This window comes from Hyperolius riggenbachi, chromosome 7, assembly GCF_040937935.1.
Source record: "Hyperolius riggenbachi isolate aHypRig1 chromosome 7, aHypRig1.pri, whole genome shotgun sequence".
Classification (NCBI taxonomy): Eukaryota; Metazoa; Chordata; class Amphibia; order Anura; family Hyperoliidae; genus Hyperolius; species Hyperolius riggenbachi.
The window spans coordinates 118,689,980-118,702,642 of record NC_090652.1 but is presented as its reverse complement, the minus strand read 5'-3'; the positions used below and the strand labels follow the sequence as shown (position 1 = coordinate 118,702,642).

The following is a 12,663-nucleotide window of genomic DNA, read 5'->3' as shown; positions in this document are numbered from 1 at the left end:
AAGCTCATCTTTGATGATAACAGCCCAAACCAGTACTCCACCTCCACCTTGCTGGCGTTTGAGTCGGACTGGAGCTCTCTGCCCTTTACCAATCCGGCCACGGGCCCATTAAGACATCGCTCTCATTTCATCAGTCCATAAAACCTTAGAAAAATCAGGTCTTGAGATATTTCTTGGCCCAGTCTTGACGTTTCAGCTTGTGTGTCTTGTTCAGTGGTGGTCGTCTTTCAGCCTTTCTTACCTTGGCCATGTCTCTGAGTATTGCACACCGTATGCTTTTGGGGACTCCAGTGATGTTGCAGCTCTGAAATATGGCCAAACTGGTGGCAAGTGGCATCTTGGCAGCTGCATGCTTGACTTTTCTCAGTTCATGGGCAGTTATCTTGCGCCTTGGTTTTTCCACACGCTTCTTGCGACCCTGTTGACTATTTTGGTTGAAACGCTTGATTGTTCGATGATCACGCTTCAGAAGCTTTGCAATTTTAAGAGTGCTGCATCCCTCTGCAAGATACCTCACTATTTTTGACTTTTCTGAGCCTGTCAAGTCCTTCTTTTGACCCATTTTGCCAAAGGAAAGGAAGTTGCCTAATAATTATGCACACCTGATATAGGGTGTTGATGTCATTAGACCACACCCTTTCTCATTACAGAGATGCACATCACCTAATATGCTTAATTGATAGTAGGCTTTCGAGCCTATATAGCTTGGAGTAAGACAACATGCATAATAATTCTGCACTCCCTGTATGTCTACTGAAGAAACCTCTGAATTACAACTCAGATCATCATTTCCAAACCCATTCTCTTCTTACCTGTATGGTTCTCCATGTTTTATAAACTGGTCTTGTTCTTTGGAGCTGGCACTAGCTCGGAGCTCCTTCACAATCACTCTTGCAATGCTGTTCTCTCTGTAGATCTCTCCCAGCAGAACCTGAAGAGGACAGAATTGTGGAGCTCAATATATAGCAGTAAGCCAAACAGGAAGAGTTGTTTCTTCAGGGCTGTGGAGTCGGTCCAAAAATCCACCGACTCCTCAGCTTAGGATTCCACCGACTCAGACTCCTCTAATTTGCATATTACAATTTTGTTGATTAAAAGTATGTAACATGAAATTCGTCTCTTAACTGCCAACGCTTAGGAATTTTACAAGACAACTGAAGTGAGAAGGATATGTAGACTACTATATTTATTCCCTTTAGACTAAAACTAGTCCTTGGTAAGAGTACTTGTAAAAGGCACAAACCGGAACAAAGAACATCTATCAGGCCCTAGGCAATGTAAGTGTGGGTACATGTAAGAATGATGTGCAGGTACTCTGCAGGGGATTGAGGAGATTCTTCCTCTATTACACATTCTTCATGCACAATCTGAACAAGGTTTATGGGTGATAGACAACACCTCTGTGTTCAATGTGCACAGCATTCTCAGTGGATTCCCTGCAGCTCTGTGGGGAGTGCATATGTAGAGTTTAGTACTACTGTGTAGAGTTGGGCGAACTGTTAGCGCAACTGCAGCCGAACTGTTCGGCTGCCCAACCTGTCATGTGGCTGTGGCTCTTACTACTTCCGGGTCGCAATGACCCGGAGTAGTACGTCTGCGCTGGCCCGGTGGAGCGTGTCCTAGATCGCGCTCCCGTTGCCGGGCACTCTCTGCGCATGTGTGTGACATCATGAGTAACGTCACATACATGCGCAGAGAGTGCCCGGCAACGGGAGGGCGATCTAGGACACGCTCCGCCGGGCCAGCGCAGACGTACTACTCCGGGTCATTGCGACCCGGAAGTAGTAAGAGCCACAGCCACATGACAGGTTGGGCAGCCGAACAGTTCGGCTGCAGTTGCGCTAACAGTTCGCCCAACTCTACTACTGTGTAACAAAGTAAACCTGAGACAGATGAAATTAAAGTTTTATACATACCTGGGGCTTCCTCCAGCCGCCTTCAGGATAATCAGTCCCTCGTTGTCCTCCTCCACCACCTGGATCTTCTGCTATGAGTCCAGGTAATTGAGCCAGTCGGGCGTAGTGCGCATGCACACACTCCGCCGCCAGGAGCATACTACACCTGTGCAGCACTATTGCGCAGGTGCAGAATGTTCCTGGCTGTGGGAGCGGCATTTGGCCGGACAGCGCTGACTGGCTGAATTACCAGGACTCATAGCAGAAGATCCGGGTGGTGGAGGACAGCGAGGGACTGATTAGCCTGAAGGGGGCTGGAGGAAGCCTCAGGTATGTATAAAACTTTAATTTCATCTGTCTCAGGTACCCTTTAATTTGTAGTCACCAAACCAAATTTTAACAACAGATCAAATTATTTGATTTCATGAGCAAAGGGAGTGCAACCATTTGCATAAATCAGCATCAGTGCAGAATTATTTCCATCTCATTGACCATCTCTATTAGTGACACAGCTACACATCAGGCTTTATTCTTACAGCATAGATGTTATTTAGTATATATAAGAGATTCCTGTGTACACATCATATATACAGTCACAATCAGATATGTATATCTGACCTTAAAAATACGGGGACTGCTTTATTGAAGCAGCACAAGTAACTAATTTTGATTGGTTTATTTCATTTTTGTGGACTAAGCACAGCTATTACTGTATATATACATTATTTTTAATGACTATTATCTGAGAAATAGAACATTTTATCATATTTTCTATTTTAATTACAGTTACAAATTCATTAGGAGTCGGAGTCTGAGTCCGTGCATTTTTTCCCGACTCCGACTCCAGGCACCCAAAATTGCCCGACTCCACGACTCCGACTCCACAGCCCTGGTTTCTATCACAGAGGATGGAATGACAGAACATGGAGGAAGCAGTCTCCAGTTCCGCTGCTAGCTAGATTGGATACTTCGATCATACAAAGTCAAGCACACTTTGTATTTTTGCACATGCATGTATAATTTCCTCAAGTGACCCTATATCAGAGGTTGCTGAGCTAAGTATGGTTGCAGAGTATACACTGTACCTCAGATGTTCTGGCTGCAATTACTTACACTGCAGCATGGCACACAATAACCTACAGTCATGTTGGGCGGGGGGAAGCAGACAGAGGGGCTCCACTACTATTCATCTTGCCTGGGGACCAGGATAAGGCAATGCAGACAGGTGAAGGTGTAGCATTGGGCTGGAGGAAGCATGTCAGGGCTTCTGAATGATGTTCAGTCAAACGTTAGGAATTGCCTGAGCCCAGCAGAGCTGTTAGTGGCAGCAGCCTGCGATGTATAGTATACAGTCTTGCCACCAGTTTTTCATTATGTGATACTCTACAGGATTACTGTAACGGACACCTGAAGTGAGAAGGATATGGAGGCTGTCATATTTCTTTTCAAACAATGCACATTCCCCAGCTTTCAGGCTGATGCTCTGCCTATAATACTTTAACCTCCTAGGCGGTTATCACAAGTAAGGCTTGGGGTGGAAAAAACAAGCTAGGAGTGGTAATCCCGATGGTGACTCGTGGTAGCAGCCGGCAGGACTGTGCAGAGCATAGCGTGCAGCAGACGTTTTCACTCACCTCCCGGGGGATCCAGATGCTGGCAGCCATTCTCCTTCCTGTCCTCCGAGTCGCTGCATCCCTCGGGTGAGATCACCGTTTGTCATCATGACAACAGACAGCGGATCTCACTACAGGGTTAAAGCACCACCTGGAGGACAGAGGAAGAACTGCAGTGCTGGATCCCAGGGAGGTGAGTAAGTGCTGAGGCTGCTGCTGATCTCTATGCGGTTTGATAATTTCCAGGTTTTAGGGTCTAAACAGGGGCGTAGCAATAGGGGGTGCAGAGGTAGCGACCGCATCGGGGCCTTTGGGCCAGAGGGGCCCCGCAGGGCCCTCCCTCAACTACAGTATTAGCTCTCTATTGGCCCTGTGCTCATAATAATCATTTCTATAGATGCTTTGAATATTGGTAATCATTAACAAACTGTGTACCATCCTCTTCTTGCACCTCTGACACTGTAGTTGCCATTGGCAGGTTTCTGGAGCACCATATCAACTGTTATGTATTGAGTGCTTGGGGGGCCCCATTGTAAAAATTGCATCGGGGCCCACAGCTCCTTAGCGACGCCACTGGGTCTAAAAGCCTGCAAAAGAATTGCACTGCTTTTAGACCCTAAAATCCAGAAAGAATCAGAATACAAGGGGGGTTTAAAATGTACCTGAGAGCGGGAGTTAAAGAGGTCATACTTACCCGGGCCTCCTCCAGTCCCACAAGCACCTCTGCATCCCTCGCTATACTCCTGGGTGGCTCCGTTCAGCTGCAATCAGCCCCGGTAATCTGGCCCAGTAACATCAGTCAGGCTCTTCTGCCCATGCACGGACAATCGCGCACATGCAGAGGAGCCCGAGTGAGCCAGATTACCAGGACTGACTGCAGCTGAACGTAGTCATCCGAGAGGACGGCGAGGGATGCAGCGGTGCTTGTGGGGCTGGAGGAAGCCCCAGGTAAGGATAAAATCTTTTTGATTCCTGCCCTCAGGTTTCCTTTAAGGGTATATTCACAGTTGTGCGCTGCGACAGTCAATGTGTAGTATAATGGTGTGCGGCATCATAACTCACTGCATGCAGTGTGATACCACGAAATACACGCGTTAATAGTGGAGCATACTTTTCGTTGACTGTATGCGACAACTTGCAGATATAAGGTGTGGCGCTGCTTTCCTTACTGTTGTGTTCCAGCTGTTAAAGGGAACGTAACGCACACTGTGAACCTAGCCATAGCAATAAACCCTGAACAAGCATGCAGATCAGATGTCTGACTCAAGTCTGACTGCATAAGCTTAGCTGCTTGCGTAGTGCATGTGGTGAACCATCTTCATGGTGCTATATATGTGGCTCTGTAAAAGGGATGACCAGGCTGGGTCGGGTGCAGAGGACAGGAGATGCACGTACATACTATCAGCAGAAGGGCTACAGAAGTCTGACTGCACAAATGCGAACCACTTCCAAACTTAACTCTGCCTTAACCACTTCAGCCCGAGAGCAATTTTCACATATAGGCGCTGCTCCCATTCATTTGCCAATAACTTTATTACTCCTTATCACAACTAAATGATCTATATATTGTTTTTTTCAGGACCAATTCGGCTTTTAGTGTGTGTTCATTTTGTTTAGTAATCACCTTATTTTCTATGCATTTTAAAGGGAAAAAAAGGGAAAAAGATGAAAAAAACAATCTATTTCTCCATTTACATCCATTAAGGCTTTAAATTAAACAGTGCTGACTATAAGTTAAACACACTAATTTTATTTGCTCGTCCATCCTGGTTATTGCAACATTTAGATTATGTTCCTAGCACACTGTATGGAGAGAATATTGTATTTGGAAATAAAGGTGTCTTTTTTCTGTTTTGTGTTTTTTGCTTTCTCATTGTACACTATTGATGATTACAAGGCCTTATTTTGAAAAATAATAGTAATATACTCTTATGGCATACATATTTAAAAAGCCAGGTTCCTAAGGTAACAATATACTGGTATGTTGTTTCTTTCATATTTTGTCACTGTTTTCATTTTACAAGTCTTATTTTGGTACAGAATATGCAAAAAAGTAATTTCTTTTGATTCAGTTTATGACAAAAAAAAATACAGGAGACATGCGCCTCAACCCTAAAACTCTTTAAACTCTATTCTACTACTTATCACGGTTAAAATTATACCACATGTGTCTCTTGTAGTGTTGCTAAAACTTTCCCAAGTTTGATCATAATTCTGAAAATGACTTTTTATATTTGATTGAGTTTGTCCCTACCTATTTTTCATGTGACATGGTTCACAGGTTTTAGACACACCAAAATGGATTCCACAACTCCTCACGGTTAAAATGATACCACATGTGCCTCATTTAGTAGCAAACTGGTGGTGCACTCTCCACAACTGCACTGGACAAATATATTTGTCCAGTTGGGCTTAAGTGGATAAGCAAGATGGATTTCTGCAAGACTATACACCTCTGTGACTGACATTGCAGCCATGCATCTGCTCAATGCTGTCACAGGCTTAAAACAACCCAGCAGCCGTCACAGGCTTGTGTGGTTTACACTGTGTTGCCTCTTCCCCATATAAGGCCTGGAACCCACAGCAAACCGCAATCGCTAGCGTTTCATATGAGAAGTTTGTAAGCGATTCCTTGAGCGTTTTAGGGAGAGATTTTAAAAAGTGTATAATTTTGCCAGCGGTTGTGTAGCGATTAGTGTAATAAAGTCCGATTGGTCCTGTCAATTTTCATTTTGTTACAGTGTGCAGTAACTTCAAAATGCTAGCAAAATCGCTCCCTGCAAGTTTTGATGAGCGATTACGCCAGCGACTATATACTTTACATTGAAGCACAAACGTTAACAAAATGCTGTATGTCCTGCGTTTGCGATTTTGCTAATCGCAATAGCTTCTGTGGAATTTGCACCATCCATTTACATTAGCAGAGCATTTAGGAAAATCGCTAGCGATTGATCACGCTCCCTGCAAATCTGGATGACAGGTGGTCTATAAGGGGTCGAATTTTGTGGAGCCGGTCAAAAGCAGGGTGGTCACGTTGAAGACAGGTTTCGTTGTTACTGAAGTGCAGGAAGAGCAGGATGTTCTCAAATCGTGTCCTGGACATGGCAGCAGAGTACAGGGGAACATGATATGCTGGGTCCGTACACCAATAAGACCGCAACACATTCTGCTTTACTAGTCCCGTGTGAAGGAGAAGGTCCAAAAAAAAAATTTTAATTTCAGAAACTTGGACTGGTTTCCACCGAAAAGGCTGGGCAAGGAACTTTTTCCGGATTGGCGGTTATATATTGTGTGGCCTTACGGTTGGTATCTGCCACAATTAAGTCTAAGAGATCCTGGGTGAAGAACAGATAGAAAAAGTCTAGGGCCGATCCTAGATTATGTCTCCACCTGGACTCCAGACTGGGCGGTGAAAGAGGGAAGTACGGGTGCGGCGGAATCAGGGGATTGCCAATTTGGGTTTGCCAGCACCTCTGGTAAACTAGGGGTAGTACGGGCCCGTCTTCTTGGTGGCTGCGACTGGGATCTTACTGCACGTGCCACCGAACCAGTTTCAACTTCCATGCTGGTGCTCGTCACTTCAACAGGGTCTACGGAAGTACTGGTTCTAGGTCCAGGAGATGTTGTGCTGCTGGTGCCTGGCCCACCATGAAATCTCAGACCAGCACGAACACCACTCTGCTGCCCTTAAGGCCGATCCTGCGCCACCTGCGGTCCAACATGGGGTGTGGTACGCCTGGCTCTAGCCGGGGCCTCAACCTCGTCATCACTATCGGTCAGTGGGCCACTGCTCAATTCAGGTTCAAACTCTGACCCGGAAGATTAGTCGAATGAGGCGTCCCAATCGTCCTCATCCGACTGGGCCATGTACCTGAGAACCTCATCATCGGAATACCCCTTTCTTGCCATGGTGGACTGCTAAATTTAGGGGGTATTCCTCTGAGACTACCCAGAAAAAAAGAGCACCTACCTAGCAAAAGGGAGTATTTGAGAGGTAGAAAGCTGTGGTCAGTGAGTTTCGATAAAAAAATATCAAAACTGATGTTTACAGTGCCACAGCTATTGTACAGTGTTTTTTGCAGTGATCAGAAAAAAACATTTCTGTCACTGCGGTGGGGCGGGCTGAACGTAAGTGCAGGCGAACGATCAGGCCTGATCAGGCAAACACTGCGTTTTTTTGTGGATCCTAGTGACCCTAATAGATCTGACTGCGATCAGTAATGATCACTTACAGATACTATATAGTACCAATGTTGATTAGCGACAGTGATTACTCTAATTAGTGACTGTGGTGCAGTGGGCTGAGCACTAACTGACACTTACAAAGGGGCCTAGCTAACTCGCCTAACTGCTAACACTAGTGATACTAAAAAAGTGACAGTTTTCACTGATCACTGTTTTTAGATCACTAGGATAGTGACAGGGGGGTGGTGGCGAGTGGGGAATCAGAAGCAATCAAAGGCAATCACAGGACAATCAAAGGCAATCGCAGGGCAATCGCAGGCCAATCACAGGGCACTCAATTCACGGGACAATCAAAGCCAATCACGAGACAATCACGGGGCAATCAAAGCCGATCACGGGGCAATCAAATACAATTACAGCACAATCAAATACAATGTCAGCACAATCAAATACAATGTCAGCACAATCAAATACAATGTCAGCACAATCAAATACAATGTCAGCACAATCAAATACAATGTCAGCACAATCAAATACAATGTCAGCACAATCAAATACAATGTCAGCACAATCAAATACAAAGTCAGCACAATCAAATACAAAGTCAGCACAATCAAATACAAAGTCAGCACAATCAAATACAAAGTCAGCACAATCAAATACAATGTCAGCACAATCAAATACAATGCACTGGGAAGGGGATTTGGGGGGGGGGGGGGGGGGGGGGTTGGTTCTGACGGCGATCTAAGGGTGTGGGGGTTGATTAGGTGCCCGCACGGGGCAGACTGGGTCCTGATCTAATGGTTGGCAGACACAGGGGGTGACGATGGGAGATCAGTGAGGGATTACAGGGGAGAAGAGATGTAAACAATGCACTGGGGAGGTTATCAGGAGGGGAGGTCTGAGGGCAATCTGAGGGTCTGGGTGGGTGATCAGGCGCCCCGAAGGGACAGTTTAGGGTCTGCTCTGATTGGTGGTGGTGACAAGGGGTAATAGACAGGTGATAGACAGGTGATCAGTGGGTAAGGCAGCTATACAGCTGTATACAGTATACGAGGGGGGGGGGGGGGGGCTGGGAGGGGGAATCTGAGGGTAGGGGGGGGGGGTGATCAGGGGACCCTAGGGGGCAGTTAGGGACCTACCCGAGGGGATAGCGTCGCTAGCTAGTGACAGGGAGTGATTGATGGGTTTTATGGGGGTGCTTGGGTGCAAAATGTGGTGTGCTGGGGTGGTCAGGGGGGGTTCTGAGGGCTGGGGTGGGCGATCGGGGGGGGGGGGGGGGGTCGGGTGTTGCTGTGCTTACAGTAAGGGGCTGCCGTCCTCTCTGATGGTCGCACGACAAGTGACCATCAGCGGAGGAGGCAGCCAGTATAATACACTTTGTTACAATAACAAAATGTATTATACCTTTCTGATTGGCCCGACCGCGCTGTTTGAAACCCGCCGCCGTTGCCAATTGGCCGGCGGGTTATGGCGCAGAGTGGGCGGGGCCAGATGCCGGCGGTAGATCGCGTCATTGCAGCCGCAATCTCCGCCTAACCACGCCTGCCGCCGATGGGCGTATTGTGGTCGTTTGGGCCCAGCCCTTGCCGCCGCCCATCGGCTTAAGGCGGTCGGCAAGTGATTAACCACCACCCCACTCCTAACCTTAACAACCCCCCCCCCCCACAAAAACCACTTAATTTCCTTGAAACCGCTGTAGGCGCCCACTGAAATAGTGGCATGATTCGGGTGCCCAATAAACAACAGGCGCTGGACTTAACACTCGCTATTTATCAGGTGCAGTGGCACTCATATTTCCCCTCAATACTACTGTTTCAATGTAATGTGCACTTATGGCGGCGCCCCAACTTCTGCCGCTAGAGAGCGCCCAGATTTCCTGCTACCACCTACGCAGGAGGGGATCTCCAGGCAATCATGTGGAGAAGAGTGCCAGACCAGCGTACACATAGGAGTGAATATTGGATCACACGTACAAGCCTCGACACCTCCATCCGAACATAAAAAAAATGAGTGAACTGAAATGCCAACTCTATGATAAAGAAAAAAGCAACTATGCTGACTTAAAGGAGAACTGTAGTGAGAGGTATATGGAGGCTGCCATATTGATTTCCTTTTAAGCTATACCAGTTGCCTGGCAGCCCTGCTGATCTATTTGGCTGCAGTAGTGTGAATCACACCAGAAAAAAAGCATGCAGCTAATCTTGTCAGATCTTACAAAAATGTCAAACACCAGATCTGCTGCATGCTTGTTCAGGGTCTAGGGCTAAAAGTATTGGAGGCAGAGGATCTGCAGGATAGCCAGGTAACTGGTATTGCTTAAAAGGAAATCAATATGGTAGCCTCCATATACCTTTCACTACAGTTCTCCTTGAAAAAAATAGGCTCAATAAATTCCTAATACAGGAACCCTGGAAAAAAAATGTAAGGTTTCCTTGATTTAACACAAATGATGGATAATTAAGTTCCGCTGGCTATTTATCATTAGGGAATTTTTATTTTACATTATTACTTTAGTATGTATTCCATACACAGCATTACACCATGAATCATGTACTCTTAGCCCCACCTGAGCGGCATTTATGCTTGGCTGGCAATGGTTACTACTACCTAGTTCTCACTTATTAAACAGCAGAAAATGAATCCCAGATTAGCAATACTGGGCGATTTGTCTAAAGTAGGCCAATAAAGGGTATAACCATATGCAATCCATTATTTTTATGCAGCAATAGGAAGATCTTACCTTGCCAAACCAGCCATGACCAATCTCCTGGATGTAGCTCAGACTGTGGCGAGCAAGCTGGAACTTTGATGCATCTAACAAGACAGAAACATAAGAGAGATTTCCCATAAGAGAAGTAACGGTGGAAGCAGACAAAGCTACGGCATAAAGCGCACAGATACATGGTGTGACAGGCTACATATTGCGTCTGATCTTTAAATACCGATGTGTGGGAGCATTCTGGTATGAGGAAAACGTCTATGTGCAGAATACAACAAGTCTCTTTTATAGACTCCAAACTATTACAGAAAAAAAAAATGTACTGATCTGACCTTCACCACTCTTCAATTTACTGCCAGTTATAAGGGCATCAAATTCTGTACGCAGCAACATTTCAACAAGTTAAAAGCATCAATTAAAGAATTAAAATCAGCAAATGACTGAACCAAACGATATCAAGGACTGCACTCACATGCTCTGAAACAAGACGCAGCAGAATGGGGCAGCAGTCCAAATCCTGCAAATCTTTTCTTTTTGTCTGCAGGTTACGGTAACTACCGTCTCACTTATAGCAAAAAGCTAATAGAAATGGCAAGAGCGGTAAATGATACAAAAGTAGTAAGGTGGGGGAATGGTATCTCCCTGCAGAATGTCAAGGACTCAAAAACTCCATGCAACACTTTATGGGGAAGGGAAGATAGAAAATCTATAAGAACAGCTGTGAGACATGCTTGATCAACACCGCGAACCTAGCATAACCAGGAGCTGTCAGATGACTATTCCAGAACAGATCTACTGATAGCCGATGTAATATCCAGGAGGTGCACAGTGGTAACCAAGTAATAGCTCAGCATCAGTCAGATGATATTTTACACAACTTATAGCAGGCTAAGGCCCATTGCAATTATCTTTTTTCACCCGAGTTATCTCCTAGGAGATAATTTTCATCTTCTCTTTAAACCAACTTTTCAGCATTTTACAATTGAAAAAGTACCTAAAAATTGGTGAAAAAGTATTATCAAATGTATTTTGAATATTTTCTTGCTTGTTGGTGGCTTGAAAAGCATTTTATGACAAGGAGTAAAAATATCACCTAGGAGAAAACTCAGGAGAAAAAGGGAATTGCATATGGGCCTAAGTCTCTACAATGATCTGTGTGGTTCTATGACCAGGAGAGGAAACAAGTGCAGTACCTAGCATTACCGAAATCATCATCATGCAAGTAATTAATGCTTGTGTATGATATCACTTCTTAAACTGAGCAAATAATTAGGAATACAAAATTTTGTTAGAAGTATCATCGCTTACAGAGGATCCATAATAAGGAGCATCTCGAAAGGGAGATACAGCCAGATTTACATACTGTATGCATTATCGCAAATAAGCAGACGTTTGAGGATTGAAAAAGTGGATTAAAAGTGTGTGTGGTTGACTTATCCGTCCCATAAAAAACACTGCGGGTGATGTCTGTGTGCCGCTTGGAGCTTGCCGATGAAAGCATAGCTACCCATCCAAGCTCTGGCTTGCATCCCCTCATCTCCCCGACTTAGGTGGGGGCACATTGAGTCGGCTTATCGACGGGTCAAAGTGTGTGTGTCTTCTTTGTGGTCCGGCCTATGCATAAGTATATACCGTATGTTCTCACCAGCACTGAAGCACAATTGTACTGGGCATCTAGTGAGTATGTATAATACATAGAAACCTACAGGTTTATAAGTCAGGGTATTGTTCTCCCTAATAATAATATTAATAATAATAATAATAATAATAATAATAATAAGTCATTACGACAAGGGTTCCTCTTTCTATTTACAGAGAGAGGAAGTTTTAAAAATATGTTTAACAGGATGCTTAGACTATTCTAAAAATAAATTCAGTGTGTAGTAGAAAAAAGAAAAAAAAAAAGGAAGTGACAGTTCTGACAGTTTCTGAGATGATATAGATGGAAATGTTTGACAGCTCATCAACAGTGTAGCCTTGTATGTAGTATTTCACAATGTATTGTGCTTTATTAACCTGCACAACTGAAACGTTCATAATTACAATGCTAGAAAACAAATACAGTTGTGAATGATAACACAAACGTTTCTTACACTCATGGTTAGTGGCTGGCTGAATCCATTTATTGTCAAACAACTGTGTTTACGATTTTTAAATCATAACCACTACACGAACTACCCAAGTTACCTTGACCAAAAGTTTACATACCCTAGTTACCCCAAATACAGTGTATTGCCCCTTTTAACAC

The 12,663-nt window shown here is 44.8% G+C and overlaps 1 protein-coding gene across 3 annotated transcripts in view; it reads right to left on the bottom strand.

The window, feature by feature from the left end:
• Positions 1 to 12,663, bottom strand: part of LMTK2 (lemur tyrosine kinase 2) — a 212,486-nt gene that overhangs the window by 116,837 nt on the left and 82,986 nt on the right. For all 3 annotated transcript variants that reach the window (XR_011022726.1, XR_011022727.1, XM_068244571.1), the window contains exons 4-5: positions 10,437 to 10,510; positions 813 to 931 (exon numbers count right to left, since the gene is read on the bottom strand). Coding sequence is in view for 1 of the 3 variants with exons in the window: in XM_068244571.1 (XP_068100672.1) it covers positions 813 to 931; positions 10,437 to 10,510 (193 nt within the window). In the remaining 2 variants the exon portion in view is untranslated. The remainder of the gene's footprint in view (positions 1 to 812; positions 932 to 10,436; positions 10,511 to 12,663) is intronic.